This window comes from Lacerta agilis, chromosome 9 (assembly GCF_009819535.1).
Source record: "Lacerta agilis isolate rLacAgi1 chromosome 9, rLacAgi1.pri, whole genome shotgun sequence".
Classification (NCBI taxonomy): Eukaryota; Metazoa; Chordata; class Lepidosauria; order Squamata; family Lacertidae; genus Lacerta; species Lacerta agilis.
The window spans coordinates 73699211-73718405 of record NC_046320.1 but is presented as its reverse complement, the minus strand read 5'-3'; the positions used below and the strand labels follow the sequence as shown (position 1 = coordinate 73718405).

Below are 19195 nucleotides of genomic sequence, written 5' to 3'. Positions count from 1 at the left end.
AACAGCTACAGTCCACATAGGCCAGAAATACACTGATCCATTTCCCTCATCATTCCTTGATCCTGAATGGATGGTTGGATGGAACAGAAAATGGTCCTGTGGCCTTTGAGCCTTTGGTATGCAGCAAGCTTTGCTGTCAGCAGGGCGAAGTTGACTTGGAATGCAGTGCTAGTGGTTAAACGGAGGTTTCTTTTGCAGCTGGTGGGAGCGATGGAAGAGCTGAAACAGTGCCGGCTGCAGCAGCGCAATATTTCCGCCACAGTGGATAAGCTCACGCAGTGCCTTCCTGGTGAGAGACTTGACATGGAAGCAAAGAACGTCTGCATGGCTCTAGATAGGGCACCAGTAACCCCATTTCTTCTCTTACTGACTTCTGTATCCTTATGTCTCCCCTGCTCTAGTTCTGGAAATGGATAGCAAATTAAGAGAGCAAATGAAATCTAAAAGGTAAGCTCATAACGGTGGCCGGCCTGACCAATGTGACAGCGTATGTCTGGAAGTCTTAGCTTCACTGAAACAAACGGGCAGACACCCCAAGAACGGAAGCGCAAATGGCACTTTGGTCTCTGAGGCCGGAAACCTGAATGCTGCTCCCTTCCTGCAACCCAGAGCAAGCCCCATTGGGGTGCCCACTTCCCCCTTGCTTCAGTGGGGCATTTCCCAGGGGATCGTGCTCCACGGCTCAATCTTTGCCTCTCACTCTGCGGAACTTGCTGCCGCCTGGCTTCTTCCCACAGAAAGCCTGCCTCTGGGAAGCCCCTTGGTGCTGCTCAGCCAAAAGCAGACTGGGTCCCTTGCTGCCATGATGCATATGCATCGTACCTTGGTTTTCGAACAGCCTAGTTCTCAAACGTTTTGGCTCCTGAACGATCAAAACCCGGAAGTGGCTGTTCCGGTTTTCGACCGTTCTTTGGAAGCCGAACGTCTGACGGGGCTTCCGTGGCTTCCGATTGGCTGCGGGAACTTCCTTGGGTTTTCAAACACTTTGGAAGTCAAATGGACTTCTGGAACGGATTCCGTTTGACTTCCCAGGTACGACTGTATACCACTGCTTCTCCTGCTGCAAGCAACAAAGACAGAGCATCTTGCACTTGGATCTTTTTTTAAAAAAATCTTTCATCTGGTTCTTTTTCACCACCCTAAACTGATGAGACTTGGAGCAATCCCAGGAGAGACGTCAAGAAAACTGAGTCCGAGGTGGGGGTGGAGTTGAATGGAAGACAGTTTAAAGACGAGGCTACCTAGAGGGGAGGGGGCTTACCTAGAACAAAGGAGAAGAATTTAGAGTGCTGGGAGTGCATCCAGGTTTGTGTGCACCACTTGGCTCTAAGTGTTTTGCCACACTTAGTCAGGTGGGGAGCTCCCCTAATCTTGAGTAAGGCTTGCCAGTGTTTCTGCCAGTGGTGATGGTGTTTTTGAGCAGGACTGGTCTTGTCCCGTCGGGGCTGCTTGATGACCAGGTTAAGAAGGGCCTGGGAGGACTTCACTAGGCTAGGGGTCAGGCTGCGGAGAAAAGCATTTGCCTTTTCCAGACATGCCCCGCTCCTGTGTCTCACTAGCAAGAGCCCTTCTTTGTGGCCTCGTGTTCCTAGAGGGCATCCAGCACCTCCTGAGGTTTTCTTGCCATGCTGCTTCTCACATATTCCTGTGCAATGCAGAGATTTCTGGAGTTGAGCTCCTGACTCAAGTTTCATATTTCCATGATCTGTCTTTCCCCCTCCTTCAGCCACTACAATGCAGAAGGGGTAACGCCCCCACTCCAAACCTATTTTGACAATGGTCCTCACAAATCACGTTCTAAATGATGCAAGTGTCTTGCATAAAATCATTGCACCGGCAGCGTTTCATGTCTGGTGTTTTTGTTGTTGTTTTATATTATATTGGAAGCCTGCCAGAGTGGCTGCAGGCGGAGTATAAGTAATAAATTATCTTCATCATCATCATCATCATCCTCTTCCTCCTCCTCTTGTCTATATGTTCAAGTAGAGATGGATTTGAGGGTTTCTTCTAATAATACTGCCGTTCATCTTCCCCATTTTAAGTCTCTTTTTAATCGTCTTACTTTGCCTTCCTTCTACTGAGGCAGAGCGCGTGTGATAATTTATATCTTAATCGGTTCCCCTGTCGATGTGCCAGCTTCATTTTCTTCGCACCTGCGAAGCAAGCTGCAAGGGGAAATACCACCCCCCACAAAAAAAAACTAGTTTTCCAGAAAGGCCGCTTTGGCTGGAGAATATTTGACTACTGTCTGACTTGCTTGGCTGTTAGTGGGACTGGAGCCTATTTTCTCCTGTGCTCAGCCAGATGGGGGCCAGGTAATTAGTTAGAAGATCTGTCTCTCTAACAGTTGAAGGATGCCTTGGACTCTCCTGCCTGTTCCTCCTGTCTTTGCAGCTGGTTTGTGTCAGCAGGCCTCACCCCTCTCTTCCATTTTGGTCTGATGCAGCATAAACGGAACGTCTTTAGCCTTTGTTAGTCTTCCAGGCTTTTTTGCTGCCGTTAATCCATCTCTGGACGGTGTCCCGGAAGTCCCTTGGGGTGAAAGATGGCACCATGTCGAGTTGGCCTCCAGGCTCCTCTCATGAGCGGAGGAGGCGAGGCGCCATGGCTGTGGAGAGGCTGAGCAGGGCACAGTTGGGAGGCCTGGCTTGGGAGCTGCACTCGGAGGGGTGGCGGGCGGGCGGGTGACAGGGGCATGTTTGGGTCCACATGACCTCACTGGCTTGAGATGTCTGTCAATGGGAAGAACATTTGCTGCTCTGGCAGGCTATCGGGGGGCCTGGATGGCGAGTGTAGCCAAACTCCACAGGTCCCTTTGGTCATCCTTCAAACAACAGTGTCTTGAAATGAAGCAAGCCTGGCCTGCGTCTGTTCTGTCTGGCTACTCGTGTAACCTTTGCTTTCTCTCCAGAGGAGCTGCATTTTATTGGAAATAGCTTTACCTAAACCTCATGGCAACACAAACAGAGCCTGGATTCCTGGAGTAAACAGCACACTGACTTTTGCTCTTGATGGCCTCTACAATTTTCAGTTAAAACAACTTCCCTTTCCTCCAGTTGCACATTATGCAAACATTGTTTGGAGACAAGGACATCTGAGTAGTTCTGTGTGTGCATTTTTCAACTGGCATGCACACTTTCTGACTAGACACATTTTTAGTGGTAGGGGGTGTCAACGCCAGAGTGTCCTGACCAAACATCTTTGGCATGTGCTACATTCCTGCTGAAACCTTTTCTCAGGACCCCCAGAAACTCCACTGATTTCACCCCTGGGTTTGAAAAGTTGGGTAAGAAGCAGAATCTCTTTTCTTGCCTCTGAAATAAATGCAGGCTGCTTTCCGGCTCTCCAAAGTCTCCTAGTCCACCCACCTGCATGCACCTGTGTGCACCGATTGTCAGGACTCGCAAGCAAGGAACTGTTGCATGCCTTGGCCCAGCAGGAGAACTGAGAAACTGTTGCTTTCGGAGGAATTCTCTTCAAAAAAGAATGGATCGTAAATGGGCTTGGGCGGTGCTCATGTTATAAGGGAAATTTGTGCAAGAGAGTCCTCCTGGATTGTGTCCCCTGCTTGCAGTTATTCTTTGCCCAATCATGATATGCTTCACTTTCCCTCAAAATGTGTTGACTAGAATCATTGTCCCGCCTGCTGCTAGGTCCACGTTTTGTGTCTCCTTGAATCCTTCCCCCTTTCTATGTCCAGAAGCCCCCCCTCTCTTTCTGGTCCAGGATGCCAGTGCCTTTGCTCCTTCTCTCCAACTTGCAACTTTCACTTCTCTCTCGGCTCCTCCTCTGCCTCTGTAACCTAGTTCTGATAGCAAGGCTGCTGCTTTGCCTGGTGGTGGGTGACAAGCCCTCCTTCACTGGCAAAGTGGGCCATATGCTAACCGGAGCCCTTTCCCAAGAAGGAGCCATGGGCACTTGCACAGTTTGTCTTCCCACTTGTAGGCTGGTAGACACAGGGGTGGGGTGAGTAGGCTTGTAGAAGCTGAATGGGACCCGGCTCTTTCTCGTTTTAGAAGGCCAAAGCTTTGCCAGTTGACCATCACCTTCTGGGAAGCTGCTGAACTGAGTGACCCTTCCTGCTTCTGATGAGCGTTGCTCTTCTCTTCCAGACACTATCCTGCCCTGAAGACTCTGGAGCACCTGGAGCACCTGCACTTGCCTCAAGTGAGCCATTATCGCTTTTGCAAGGTCATGGTGGACAACATTCCCAAACTGCATGAGGAGATCAAGGAAGTTTCCATGTCCGACCTCAAAGATTTCCTGGAGAGCATCCGCAAGCACTCGGACAAAATTGGCGAGACAGCAATGAAGCAGGTGAGCTGAGCCATGAGCACTAGGCGGGTGCCATGTCACGAGGAGGGGTCTGCCTTCAAGGTTTGAAGCACCTGTGACTTGCAGGTGGCCATGGATGCCACTGTGGAGCTCTTGGTTAGGAGAGGCTACTTTTCTGTTCCTTCCGTTGCTTTTGACTGCCCCATGTCACTGGTTGGACGGGGGACTGTGGGAGCGTCTCACACTGCCGTAGGCGTTAGAGGCCAATATAATACATCCGTCTTCCTTAGATGGAGTGTGGTGTGAGCCAATGGCCAAAGAAGCTACATTTCTGATGCAAATATTCTGAGACAGGGAATAAATAACAGGCTCTCCCTTTATTTTTGCTTAGTCGTCTTAGTCATGTTCGACTCTCCGTGACCCCATGAACCAGAGCATGCCTTGGAAACTGTAAGGTCCGTGTGGTGGTTGCTCACGAGTAACGAGGCAAGAGTCCAGCCTGTCTTTTAGCAGGTTTATTCTGCATGCTATGTACAGTGCAGAGCTACAATTTCATGTCTGTATCAATCACTCGCAGAATCTGGGAGTGGCCCCTTCTGGTTGTGACCCCAACATAAGAATTTCAGCACCCTCAGTCTCCGCCTCCCCGCCTTGCGTTTCACCCCTCTGCGTGGTTCAGGCGACGGAAGTGGCGTGCCTCCCGGGCGAGGAGAGTGCGGGGTCTCTACAGCATCCCCAGAGCCCCTATGCTCATGGCCCCAGGTTTCCTGCCCTTCCCCACTAGAGACCTCGCTGCTTCCTCCACTGGAGGAGGTGCTGGTGGTCAGGTGGGGCCGGGGCTCCCTGTAGCCTCCCGAGAACCTTCTACCACCTTGCTCTGAACCGGGGACAGTTCCCTGACAGAAACTCTCACTTTCTTCTCAAAGTCAAAATAAAAAATAAAAAAAATTCCTTCCAGTATCACCTTAGAGACCAACTAAGTTTGTTCTTGGTATGAGCTTTTGTGTGCATGCACACTTCTTCAGACCAACACAGCTACCTGCCTGTAACTTTCTTCTCAGAGCATCTCCTTTTTTATGTCCATGGAGTTTTCTTGGCAAAATACTGGAGTGGTTTGCCAGTTTCTTCTCCAGGTGGATCACATTTAGTCTAAACTCTTGGCCATGACCTGTCCATCTTGGGTGGCCCTGCACGGCATAGCTCATAGCTTCTTGGAGTTATTCAAGCGCCTTCGCCACGACAAGGCAGTGATCCGTGAAGGGGCTTCATTTATTACAGTCAAACGTTTACTAAGGGGATGGTTCCACCTTCTTAATGGTTCTGAACTTCAGTTAGAAAAAGAGACACCCACCAGTTCAGACCACTTAGCCATTTGCATAAGAAGAGTTAAACTGGGCAAGTCTTTTGGGGGACAAAAGGCAGGATCCCACTTCCTTAGCAGTGGCCCTGAACCTCTTGAGGTGGTGGCCTTATTCTGCATGAGAATACAGGAGCTCCTCACCTATTCCCTCCCTTCCCATCAGTTGGCCCTCTGAGGCATGCTGCCTCCAACCATGGAGGGAGAATCATGACCACGATGGCTAGGAACCACTGGTACTCGTTCCCCCCGGAAGTCGTCTTGGACTGGTTCCTGTAAGGTTTTGCATGGTATGAATTTCCTTTGGGGTGGTCTTAGATTTTAGTCTCACTGGTGAATAGTAATAGGAAAGGCCCTTTCTCAGGCTGCCGCCGATGCGTTAGCTCTGGAAGGTGCTACTGGAAGGAATATTTTTTTTATTTTATTTTGCTTTCGTTGCTTTGATCATGCATGATGTCAGGTGGGGCACCTTGCCCAACCCCACACATGACTGAACAAAGAAAGGAGCATCCCTTTCCCTCACAGGGTGATGGTCAATGCTGGTCCTAAAAAAAGGTAAAGGACCCCGACAGTTAAGTCTAGTCGCAGACGACTCTGGGGTTGCGGCGCTCATCTCGCTTTACTGGCCAAGGAAGCCGGCATACAGCTTCCGGGTCATGTGGCCAGCATGACTGAGTCGCTTCTGGCGAAACCAGAGCAGCGCATAGAAACGCCGTTTACCTTCCCGCCGGAGCGGTACCTATTTATCTACTTGCACTTTGACGTGCTTTCGAACTGCTAGGTGGGCAGGAGCAGGGACCCAGCAATGGGAGCTCACCCCGTTGTGGGATTTGAACCGCTTGCCTTCTGATCAGCAAGCCCAAGAGGCTCAGTGGTTTAACCCACAGCGCCACCCGTGTCCCAAATGCTGGTCCTACTCATAATTAATTCATTCAGATTAATGGACATGACTAACGTAGGCTCCTTAATTTCCATGGATCTACTCTGAGTAGTACTTAGTTGAATCCAACCCATAGATTCTTCCATTGTGCATTAATAACCCAGGTGTTCTCCATAGTCTCTTTTGATGGACCAGCCCACCAGAATGGCTTTCTCTATCAAAGACAGACCATGGCGATCCTTTCAAGCCTGTGAAAGCCCATAAACTGTTGCAGGTATTAAAGATCCAGGAAGTGCCTTTTGTCTCTTGGAATTTAAATTGGTCTTATTAAAATGACCCGGGTTTACCTGATGCAAACAGTTAGAAGCTTGATTGTTTATGGAAATATTTAATGTTTGGCCACGAATGCAACCATGTTTCTGGAAAAGTCGCTCTGTGTTGGGCTCATGGAAAGTACTAATAGCTTTCATTTGTCTTTTGGTGCCCGACTGGCGGGGAGGGAATGCATCCACAAAGGCAATGCCTGTCCGGCCGAAGTGGTTTCCCAGTAACACTTCGGTTTTGCCATTGTATTGTTTGCTTGTTTCTTCCGGTGGCTTTTTCATCAGTGGGTGAGCAAGCCCCCTAAAAATCTCTTGTTAACAGAATGGTTTCCCTTCTTGGCTTAGGTGATCAAGGCAAAGAAGCCTTGAATTCAGCCTCTTTGTGCTTCCTGTTGGAGAACCACACCATGAACTGGACTCTTCATTCATTTATTCAAATTGTTAGGTAGCCACTCTTCAGTTGAAGATCTTCAGCTACTGTCAAAGGCAGCTGCTGGTTGTTCACATTGCAATAACCTGAACCAGCTGTTGCCAGTGCCTAGATAGCTTTTCCCTCTAAGAAGAGCTTTGCAGCACCTTAGAAGACTAGTTTTATTATGACACAATCTTTTGCAGACTATTAGATGCATGGAGTGTGATCCTCAGTTGACCCGGGCATAAAGGTGCAATCCGTGGCAATTCAGTTAGAGTTTAGGTAAAGGTAAAGGGACACCTGACCGTTAGGTCCAGTTGTGTCCGACTCTGGGGTTGAGGCGCTCATCTCGCGTTACTGGCCGAGGGAGCCGGCGTACAGCTTCCGGGTCACGTGGCCAGCATGACTGAGCCACTTCTGGCGAAACCAGAGCAGCGCAGGGAAACGCCGTTTACCTTCCCGCTGGAGCAGTCCCTATTTATCTACTTGCACTTTGCCGTGTTTTCGAACTGCTAGGTGGGCAGGAGCAGGGACCGAGCAACAGGAGCTCACCCCGTCGCGGGGATTCGAACCGCCGACCTTCTGATCAGCAAGCCCTAGGCTCAGTGGTTTAACCCACAGCGCCACGCTTTAAATGTATGCAAATTAACTCTTTGCAACAGCAATAATTGATGACAAAGTCATCTTAAAATTGCTGAATATATTAGCACCTGTAGTGATACAGAAAACTATTCTCTCTCTTCAGATACAAATGAATAGAATTTCCGTTTTTATTATGTTGCAATTCGATAGCTTCGCAGTAGACGTTTCTGTTGAAGTTCCAGTGTTCCACAGTGGCCAGCTTAAGATCAGCAATAGGTTGACCTGGTGGTATTACAGGAAATTATTTTTGTTCTTTGCTCTTTGAATTGTGCATTGCCTTGAGATGGTGTTGTAGAAGGCAATCAATCAATCAGTCAATAAATAAATAAATAAATAAATAAATAAATAGGAATATTTCATTTCACCCTCCTTCCCCACACATTGAATCCAGCTTCTCATACTGTGGTGGCTAGATTTAATTGGCCATAAGGGCCAGGAATTGAGAGGACGTTTAGTTGGGCTCATTACTTGCAAGCACCTTGCTGTGCCATCAGTCCACATTAAGTGAAACTGGTCCTTCCAGACAGGGCAAGATTAAGACTGGACACCTCTCTAGGAACTGCCTTATCCATAGCATCAAGAGTGTTTCAAAGGCGAGTGGCTTTATCCTCGAAGTGCTGGGCAAACATGTCATAGCAGGCCTTCCAGGGGTCCAGTGACAGCAGCCTCCGAACTGCCCTGAAGGGTTCTGCTGTACAGCTACTTGAGGATGCAGTTGATTCAGCAAAGTATGCCTCTTTTACTGTGTCACATGTTAGGCACAAGTAATAATAATAATAATAATAATAATAATAATAATAATAATAATAATTTATACCCCACCCATCTGGCTGGGTCTCCTCAGCCATTCTGGGCGGCTTCCAGCAAAATATTAAAATACAATAATTCATCAAATATTAACAGCTTCCCTAAACAGGGCTGCCTTTAGATGTCTTCTAAAAGTCAGATAGTTGTTTATTTCCTTGACATCTGGTGGGAGGGCGTTCCACAGGGCGGGTGCCACTACCGAGAAGGTCCTCTGCCTGGTTCCCTGTAACTTAGCTTCTCGCAGGGAGGGAACTGCCAGAAGGCCCTTGGAACTGGACCTCAGTGTCCGGGCTGAAAGATGGGGGTGGAGACGCTCCTTCAGGTATACTGGACTGAGGCCGTTTAGGGCTTTAAAGGTCAGCACCAACACTTTGAATTGTGCCTGGAAACGTATGCTGTCTAACCAAACTCTGAGTGAGATTTCTGTTTCCTGTGCTGTAATTATCAACCCGCTTCATTGCCTGCAATTCCTCCGGTTATCAATATGTCAGACTTGTCAAACTGTCTTGGCCTGAGGTCCAGTGCCCCTGATCCCCAGCCCATGCCACCTCTTTCAGAAACGCTGAAGCACTGGCAGCCTCAGGACGAGTCTGTGCATACGTTTGTCTGTCTTCTTCCCTGGCTGACAGTTGCTTGGTTGGCTTTGGGTTGGTCTTCACTGAGGAGCGGAATGTATCGTTGCTTCAAGGTAAATTGCACAAGCGTCTGGTCCCCCTTTCCAGCTCTGTCTGTGAATCAACATAGCCCTTCATTCCATGGTGCAGAACTGAACTGGGAAATGTGACATATACAGTTGTGACAAGCACAGCAGGCTTGATGTCCGAACTGAAGGGATTCTTCTTTTCCAGTCCAGGCAAGAGAGTCCCCCAAACCTTTAGCTTTAGAATCCCATGAAAGCCTGTGGAGTCTGGGACAAAGGCCACTTGAAGGTGACATTTCACAGGTACTCCACAAGAATTGGAGTAAGATGGCAAAAGCATTATGCTCAGTTGAATTGAGGCGAAGGGAAGGTTTGCCTGTCGTGGACTGGAACCGTTTGCGGAGAAACGTTTTTAGAGCTCTGTGGGGACACATTTCTTCCATTGATGGCACTGAACAAAGGAACAGTTCCTGCATGCAATGCAATTATGGCGAGGCGGAGGCCTCTTTTGGTCATCAACAGTTGGCAGCTCTCTCCTTTGGACGATTGCATCTTCCCCTGAAATTAGCTTCTGGCACCGATAAGCAGCTGTTGGCAGAGGCTGGCTGCTGTGGTGGAGAGAACGCTCAACACATTTCAGCTTGCACCACACGGATTGTGCTGGATTTCTTCAAAAAGGCCAAGGCAAGCCAATGTTGGTTAACACGAACCCTGATGCCACTTGAAAGAATTGTTTTGTGGTGATCCGAGTGCTACATCTTGCACCATTTTTGGACAGCTTTCAGCGGTGTTGGGCAAGTGTTCATTCCGCCTTCCAAACAGGACATTGTTTGTGTGTTTGGGAGATGGAAGCTGGTAGCAACTTGTGGGATAAATTGTGCTGTGGAATATTGGAAGGTTTTCCTTTGCCCCATAAAAAAAAGAGTTGCTTCCTGCGCTGGATGAAAACAGTTCCTTAAGGCTATGTGCAAATAAACACAGATTCAAATGGCCGTTGCTGCTCTCTGGAGGTACAGGCACTCTGCTATGCTTAAGCGCATCTGTTCCTCTCTAGGGTGGAGCTCAGGGGAAAACTGGTTGTGCCAAATTGCAGCAGAAGCCCATGTGCACCGGGCTTATTGGCCAGTGGCCATGAAGCCGCAATTCCATCTCCTCCCAATTACCAGAGCAGTTTTATAACCAATTAAAATTGTGTGTGTTTTTTTTTAAAAAAAAGTGACACTGGCTTGAACATTGATTAAGGACAAATATTTTTAAGGGGGTGGGGCAAGGCAATATTTACAATTGTCAACAGTGCTGGAACTACTGGTAAATGTGCTTGTTTTTTACAGGGCCTTTTCTGTGGTGGCTCCCCGCTTCTGGGGTGCTCTCGCCAGGGAGGCTTGCCTGGCACCTTTGTTACACGACAGGCGAAAATATTCCTCTTCTCCCCAGGCCTTTGGCTATTTAATCTATGGCCTTTTAAACTGTCTGTCTGTCTGTCTCTCTCTGTGTGTATGCATGCGGGGTTTTGTTCGTGACTATGTTCGTGATTTTTCACATGCCTTACCTGAGTGTCCTGAACTTGCCTTGGACTCTCACCTCCTTGCCCTCCTTGGGTTTCTTAGATCTTGCCCGGGAGAGGGCTGTTGGGAGTGAGTTACATCTCTTTAACACTTGATGGTATCCGGTATGTATTTTTATTATATAGCGTAGCAGCTGAGGTATGCCAGGCATGTGAACGGGGTCGCTCCAAACAGTGCTGCCTCTGAGCATCCAGCATGAGCCTCCAGGAAGGCTCCTGCATCAGAGGCCAAGAATAACCACTCCAGAAGTCATTATCGGATAAAGTTAGTTTCCGCGGCCAAAAATTGTCCGCTCTGCCTCTTCAGGCAGGCGGATGGGAGTGAGCGCTGTCTCCCTCTGAGTAGCATCCATTGGGGAGCTCTCTGGGTCACTTGCACTTTTCGATTCACCACTGACTCCTGTCGTTTACTGATGCCGAGGTCGACTCAGACGGGAATGAGGATTGCACCAAAGCGCTCCCCTGCTGCTTTCCCAGCCCTCTTAAAATGCACTGCTACAAGATCTTGTTCACTGTCCTTCGCCTGGCTGCACTGCAGTTATAGGATGAAAAGAAGGACCCCCTTCCTCCTTCCCTGTGGGTAGAGTGTTTTCTCAAAGCAAGGCATTTGGTATCATTTTCAACGGAGAGCCCCAAAGGTAAAACCTTTTCCAGGGTGTTGCATGGCGGAGTTCCTCTGGGTCGCTTGGAAGCCTGCAATGCTGCCTCCCCCCCCCCCAAGATTGCCCGGGGAAGGGTTGTTGTGTGTGCATTATTCAGGCAGCCATGAACCCCGGAACTGGGACAGTTATCTTCACAGATATTACTATTATTTATTAAATTTCTATACTGTCCTTCATCTGAGGATCACTGGGCAGTTTACAATATAAAAAACAAAATTCACGCCATAGTAACAAACTAAAACAATACACCCCCCCCCCCGCCCACGATATTATATCTCTATACAGTGGAACCTCGGGTTACGTGCCGTCCTCCTGACGAACGTTTTGGGTAACGAACTCCGCTAACCTAACTCCTTGTTGTGAACTTTGCCCTGGGATGCGAGCGGAAGTCATGCGCTGGCGGCGCAGCAGCGGGAGGCCCCATTAGCGAAAGCGCGCCTCATGTTAAGAACGGTTTTGGGTTAAGAACGGACCTCCAGAACGAGTTAAGTTCGTATCTGGAGGTACCACTGTATTAAGATCTGTGTCTTAAGAACCTTTGGACACACCTTGAATTTCGAGAGGGACATGGCGAAAGTAGAAGGAGAACAATAATTGCTTCTGCTTCCTGGACAATCTCATGCTTACTCTGGGAAGTCCTGATTGTGGAGGTGCAGCTGTTAAAGGCACAAGAACCCTGTTTTCCCCAACGCAAACCCTAAACCACGCAGACACAGTGATGCTCACCAGCTTGGATGGCTTTTAAAAGAGCACTGGGAACATTCATGGAGGAAGAGGAGGAGGCTAGTAAGGGCTGCCAGCGATGATGGCTGTGCACTGGCAGGGCCAGCCTCCCTCTGGGTGTCATTTCCTGGGGAACGCAAGTGGAGAGGGAGTGGTTGCTCTCAAGTCCAGTTTCGGGGCTTCCGAACAGGATGATGGACTGGGGAGGCCCCCTTGGCCTGATCCAGCAGCCAGGCTCTTCTTACACTCTTGCCCGCAACGAAGCAGAGTCAGCCACTTTCTGAGGCCACCCTCTCCTCTGTTGAGCAGCCCTTGCTGTCAGGCAGATCTTTCTAACATTGAGTTGAAATCCCCTTTCTTGTTAATTCGAAACCCTTTGGTTTTGGTCCTACCTTCCAGAGCAGCAGAGGAAAACTTTGCCCCGCCACCTGTGCTGCAGCTCTTCAAATACTTGAAGAAAGTCATCATGTTGCCTCCTAATCCAGCTGCCCAGCCCCCCGCCCTTGTCCCAGAGGACCTTGGAGGGGGAAGGTTCCTGCCAAGTGCCAGCTTCCTGCAGGGCGAGGCTGCTTTCAGCATGGAGTTCAGGTGCTCAGCCCCACTCCCTGGCCACCAAGGATTGTGGTGGGAACTGCTGCTGGGCATCACACCCGGGAAGGACCAGGGAATGCTGCCTGGGAAGTCACGGCTACCTACGGGCACCGCGGCATTTCTGTTTTCCTGTACTAGATTTTAGTGTGGTTTTATTTGGAGAATCTTTCTGTAAGCCGCTTTGGGAACCTCTTGGGGCTATGGAATGGGATATATTTTAAATAAATAGTAAATGAATGGCCTCTTCTCTATTCTAAACATGCTCAATCCCTGCAGCCTTTCCCCATGGGGTCTCTAGGCCCCTCACCATCTCTGTCCCCCACCTCCGGACAGCTTGCCTCCTCTTCCTCCCCATCTCTGCAGTTGAGAACAGCTTCCTGGGTTATTTTTCTTCCAGGAGGGTGCCCAGCAACACCCCGCCCCTGGATGATTGCAGTCCCTTGTGCCTAAGAGAGGTGTGCCCAGGTGATGCCTCTGTGCCCCTCGTCAGGTGGCTGCTAGTTGCCTTGATGTTGAGTGGGGAAGTGCCGTTGCCTGCTGGCAGTGGCTTCCCTGTGTCTGGGGAGAGGCTAATGAAGTTTTCCTCAGCTGCTTGTGTGTTGAAATCCCTGCTGTCGCCACAGCTGCTGCCCTGGCAAGTGGCACGTTGCTCGTCCTGGGCTCCATTTGGGCTCTGTTTCCAGGCCAGTTGTGCTCTTCCTCCCCAGCGCCATGTGTGCAGAGCCACTGGTGCGCCATCCCACCCCCCCACCCCTCGCTTGAGAATGTGGTGGATGGAATGACACATTCGCTGAACGCCACTCGCGTTCCAGATGCTGATGGCTGGCCTCTCAGCGGCCCGGAACAATGTTTAAAAGTGCCGCTTGGGCGGTGTTTCTAATTATCCGCAAGCTGAAGATTTTCAAACCTTGTGTAATCTCCTGCAATTCAGATGGAAGTTGTTGGGGCTCCCCCCCCTTTTCTGTGTATACTTTGTAGAAAATCAGATTTAACTGTTCGTGCAGGCGACATCCTTGTCTTACTGTTTGTCAGGCTTTTGGCAGCGGCAATGGCAGGCCGGCAGGCCGTGGCGGCTCCTTCACCCCCCTTTGCTTGGCTCTTTGCAGCTGGGAGTCTGTGGGCCCCCTGAGTTACAGGGTGCTGCCGACTGTGAGATGGGCGCCTGCATTCTCGTAGAGTCCTGGTGAATGGATGTCCTGAGGCTGAGAAGGTGCTGAGGTCTTCAGCACAGCCGTGCCTCCCATGCAACCCTCTTTGGAGAGGAACGGGAGCTGCTTGGGAGCTGAAGCGATGATGTATAGTTTTCGATCACCGGGAGCTCATGTTTGAAGTGACCGATAAATTCTCCAAACAGAGTTGAACTTCGGTGCACAAGCAGTCCAATACAGGCAAGAATAATATGGAAAACGTGTTGGCCTCTATGCTTCAGAAGGTGGGGCATGAATCTTCCCTCCTAGTAGCAGCATCCCAAAGTCAGCCAAGCCCTGCCGCTCATCCAACAGGATGCGGGTGGAGTGTGTCTACATGTTGAACTTGCCTTGGTTTGGTGAGATAAGGAGGCTGGCTTTTTGGGGGCAACATACCTGTGCTTTTAGCTGCAGTGTGTTCCTGTCCCCTAAAGAGAGGCTTTCTCTGGAGGGCTCCTGACAGCTTGGGTCAGGGGCCATGTCCTGCTCCTCAAGCCTTGTGGGCCTGGGGAAGGGGAAGGAAGAACATGTTGTGCTATAGGGCTTCTCACCCCAGACCTGAGCATTTTGTGGTGATATTGGGGGTGGGTGGGGAGGGAGGTGTCCAATCAGTGGGAGAGGGAAAACATGTCATGTCTCCCTTTCGCCCTGAACCTTCCTTTGAGTTACTGTCTCTTGTGTGTTCTGTAACTTTGTGGAATGCACCCCCTCCCCATCCCTGACCCCGCTTGAACAGCCTGACCCCCCTTTTCTCTCCACCCTCCAGTTCGCTCCCCCCCCCCCCGCTCAAGCGATACCTCGGCATTCCATCAGTCTCAAAAGCCCACAGATCCTCGTCAGGTTGGGGTTTTCATGCTTTTTAAGACATTGCCCTTTTACATTTACTCTCTCTCTCTCTCTCTCTCTCTCTCTCTCTCTCTCTTCTGTGTGCCTGAGAAGGCCTTGCCTATTTCTGGGTGGCCCCATTTCCCACCATTCCTAAATGTAGGTCAGCACCTCACCTGGGGGTGAACAGGCACACCCTCCCACCAGGTGTGCATGGCCAGGGCACAGAGCGTGGGGTGACCTCCAGTGTGAGCCTGTTGCAGCAGAGCAGAGTCTCTTGTTGTCCCTGAAGAGCCCTGTTCCTCAGACGCACCGAGGGGGGGGGGGCAGATGCATATCTACAAATGAATGTAACGGGGGAAAGGTAAAAGTTGTAGTTAGAAGGTGTTGGGATGCAGGCGATGCCATTTGTGACAGTTCACTTGGTGCTTCAATGTATGCAGAATAAGGGCAGTGGCCGTTCACACCAGCAGCAACTGAATCGCCTGAGCGTTGCTGAATAACATGCCTTCTGTAAAGAAGCAGGAAGCCGTTGCCTCGCCCCTCAGACCCAAGCATGGAAGAGTCGAAGGGGCTGCTTCCTGGCCTCCCAGCTCAGTGCTTCCGATCTGGACGTGTTGCTCCTCAGGAGGTCCTTGGCTTCTGTGAGTCCCTCATATGGCTGGACCTGGAGGAAGGGTGGGTCCACCAGGCCATAGACAAGGAGCAGAGCCTGGCTTGGTCTTATAGGAGGGCTTTGCCGCTTGCTGTAAGTTAATGAGGGAGCTAGTCAAGACCCTGCAGCCCTTGCCCCTTCCCTGTGGATGGGCCTTGGACCAGAGAGCCCTCTAAGCCCAGCTTCAGTGCTGGGTTTGAAGCTGCCTGACCTTGGATCTCTCCCCTTAGCTAGGCTGCTTCTTAGCTATCAAGTGCCTCTGGGCCGGGGCAGGTTGTTTTGCACAAACCATCCTACATGGGTGGTGGTGGTGGTGGGGTCTTGGCTTCCAGATGGGGGCAAGAAGGCATTGCCTGGGGGCAAAACAAATGGCATTTGCATGCAGAAGACCACAGTCCCTGGGCCGAACTTGGGTTGGAGGGGTTTTGGAGAACAGAGCTTGGAAAGGCCTTCTCTTGAAGTCTCTGGGTGGACCAAGCAACCCTCGGCCAGCTGGGCCAAAGTCTGGCTTGCAGGAAGGGCAGCTTCTTGGGGCCGCGCGAGTTCCATCTCTACAAAGGGAAGCAGACGGTGAAGGATCTGGGTAGAAATTCCTGGAAAGGAGAGGAAGCCGAGCGCCAGGGGACCGGGTGTGTGAGTGTGTTGGTGGATGCTGGGGAGGTGGTGGTGATCGTCAGATTTGCAGACGCAAACATGTTCCCGATCTCTGGGCACGCAGTGCTGCTGGAGGGTTTCGTGCCTCTCTGTTTTCCCTCCGGTTCCATTTCACTCCACATCACAGGATCAGAGCACAAATGTGCTTATTATCATAAAGGCTCTTTATTTGAACACTACTTGGCTTTCTGCGGAAAACCTCACATGTTTGCTTAACGGGAATTCTATTCCTTTAAGTCTGTGTTTATAACACTCTTATAATTTATAGAAATGTATTAACAGGTACTCCTCCGTATTGTTTTTATGACCTCAGAAAAGAAACTGCAAAACCCTCAGGCTCCCATTGATCTCACCCACACGCCCCTGCTGTCCATATGGGCTCGGGCGGAAGGCACGTTGCGGGGGGACCCTCTGCCCTGGGCGGCAAGCATCTGGCTCCCTGGTGGCCGAGCTCTAGTGGGCTTCTCTTCCTAGACTCGTGGAGCTGGAAGGGAACCCGGGGGTCATCTAGTCCAACCCCCTGCAACGCAGGAATCGCAGCTCAAGCATCCATGGCAGGCGGCCTCCTTCAGAGGAGTCATCTGCTCCAAAGGGCCCCATATTGTGGAACGCAGGGATGGGCAGAGGACAGCGAGTAGGGAAGGGAGGGTGACTTTTTTCGGGGGGGGGGGGCTTTAGCACAAGGCTCTCTTTGTAAAAGGAGGTACAGCAGCACATGATTAAACTCTGGAACTCCCTGCCACAGGAGGCAGCGATGGCCACCAACTTGGATGGCTTCAAAGGAAGATGAAGAGACAAATTCATGGAGGAGGAGAGGGCGATCGATGGCCGCTTGCCACAGTATACTGGAAACCACAGGAGGGGAGAGTGCTGCTCTTGAGTTTGAATCCTGCTTGCTGCTTTCCCACAGGCACCTGGCTGGGCTTGATGGACCCCTGGCCTGATCCAGCAGGCTCTTTTTCTTACGTTCCCAAATGGCAGAGCCGCCGCTTCAAGGCTGTGGTTCCAGGTGTGCTTCCCTAGGTGGGAATAGTTTCACTTCTGGGTTCAGGATCTGGTTGTAGGGCTGCTCCCCTCCCCTCTCGCCACGAGAAACCCTCCTGGGAAGTCCCCTTGTTCTGAGTCCCCCGAAGCTTCCTTCTGGGGCTGGTCCCCAGCGTTGGCCTAACCCAGGGCTCCCCATGTTTCTGAGTTCACTGACCCCTCAGGGAGCTTATGAAGTTGCCACCGCCTCCAACCCAGATCCTTACGAATATAAAAGGAATATCAATATATAACCAACATTTGTTAACCATCAATTACCATTACCAGGAATAATAAAATGTGAAAAATTGTTGTATTGTGGAATCATCTGATTCAATACAGATGCTTCTCACTGGCGAGGGAGCTCCACTCTGCACATGGCCAAGGCCCTTGACTTCTGAGGCTCATGGTTCCTAATGACATTTCTCACACCATTCCTCCCAAAGTCCATTCCCACCCCATGGCCTTCATTCATTCCCTGCAGGGTCTCGTCGACCTTTGTGTCACTGTCAACCACTTTTGGACACCCTGGCCCATGGGGAGCACATTGGGATAAAAAGTGAAGCTTCCTTGGGATGAGGCCCTGGATCAGGCATAGGCAAACTCGGCCTTCCCGATGTTTTGGGACTACAACTCCCATCATCTCTAGCTAACAGGACCAGTGGTCAGGGATGATGGGAATTGTAGTCCCAAAACATCTGGAGGGCCGTGTTTGCCTATGCCTGCCCTTGATGGTTGGGCAGGTCCAGGTGCTGCGAAACCCCCACCCCACCCCAAATGACCTGTTGTTGTTTCAGCCAGAAAGGGCCAAACTATTGCTGCTTTTGTAACAGAAAACACAAGGTGGCCACAGCTCTGCTTTTGGTTTTAGGGGAGCCCTTTCCACCCCCAGCCACATATCACCCTTTCCTGGCTCCCAGGGTATTTCAGCCAACGTCCCAGAAAAACATGCCAATGTGTGGATGTCGCTGAGACTCAAGGATCTGGGCTTCACCTTCTGTCTCTGACGCCCCTCACAGCAATGCCGGCTATGGCTGAGCAGGAATCTGCTTGACAGGTGCTCAGCCTCTGCTCCCCCCTCCCCACGTAGCTCACCGGTTCTCTTTGGGACCCCTCTCTGTCTCACGTGTGGCTTGAGGAGTCGTCTCGTCGCTGGACGGCTTGCAGCTTGAGAAATGTGGGTGCATCCAAAATGAATTGACCTGCTGCACGGCTTGCAAAAGGACTGTGTAAAAGGGTGCCCTTTTCAGAGCAACTCTTAGCATGTCATTCATGTGGCCTGACTCTGCCAGCGTGTGCCAGGATGACTGCCATGTGGCAAAGCACTGCAGTGAGCCCAAACCTTGTATTTTGTTGGAAAATGGAGATTTTTAAAATTCAGATGAAACATTAAGACTTGGGAAAGCCTCGCGGCTTGATGGTTTAATGGCACAGACAAGGGGAAATTAGCACAGATTTTCTTCAGGAGGTGCTGCTATGCTTCTGTTCCCCCCTCCCCTTCCCCCCTCCTCTTGATTCTCCAAGGAAAGTGGGTTTTGTAGCCGGGGGAGGAACACCCTCTTCACGGCTGTAGTTGGATGTGTTTGAATTAAAGAGTCACGCCACCATTGCAAGCCTTGAGTGTGGTTTGCTGTGGACGTGGATAGGCTTAGGGGAGCTGGCCACTTTCATAAATCTTATTATGTAGGCAGTGGCCTCTTCTATGGAGATCAAGGCCTCTGCAAAGGTGCATGCGAGTGATGCCTTTGGCACCAAGGATTATAATTGGAGACATGCGCATGAACACGGCCTACCTTGTGCTGCTCAGCTGTGCCCAACCTGAGCTGAAATTCTGCAGCAGAAGGGCCAGTGTATAACTAAGCGCCCCCCCCCGCACAACTTATTCTGAGCTGGTGAATATCTTGCATTTTTCACGGAATGGAGAGGGGCTGCCCCCTTTCTCGCCTTGAATTCAGTGGAGCCCTAATTCCCATGC

At 50.6% G+C, this 19195-nt stretch overlaps 1 protein-coding gene across 2 annotated transcripts in view; it reads left to right on the top strand.

Moving 5' to 3' along the window:
• The window catches only part of EXOC6B (exocyst complex component 6B), a 223965-nt gene that overhangs the window by 30651 nt on the left and 174119 nt on the right, over nucleotides 1–19195 (top strand). For both annotated transcript variants that reach the window (XM_033161125.1, XM_033161126.1), the window contains exons 4-6: nucleotides 199–289; nucleotides 402–447; nucleotides 4113–4317. In XM_033161125.1, coding sequence (XP_033017016.1) covers nucleotides 199–289; nucleotides 402–447; nucleotides 4113–4317 — 342 coding nt within the window. The remainder of the gene's footprint in view (nucleotides 1–198; nucleotides 290–401; nucleotides 448–4112; nucleotides 4318–19195) is intronic.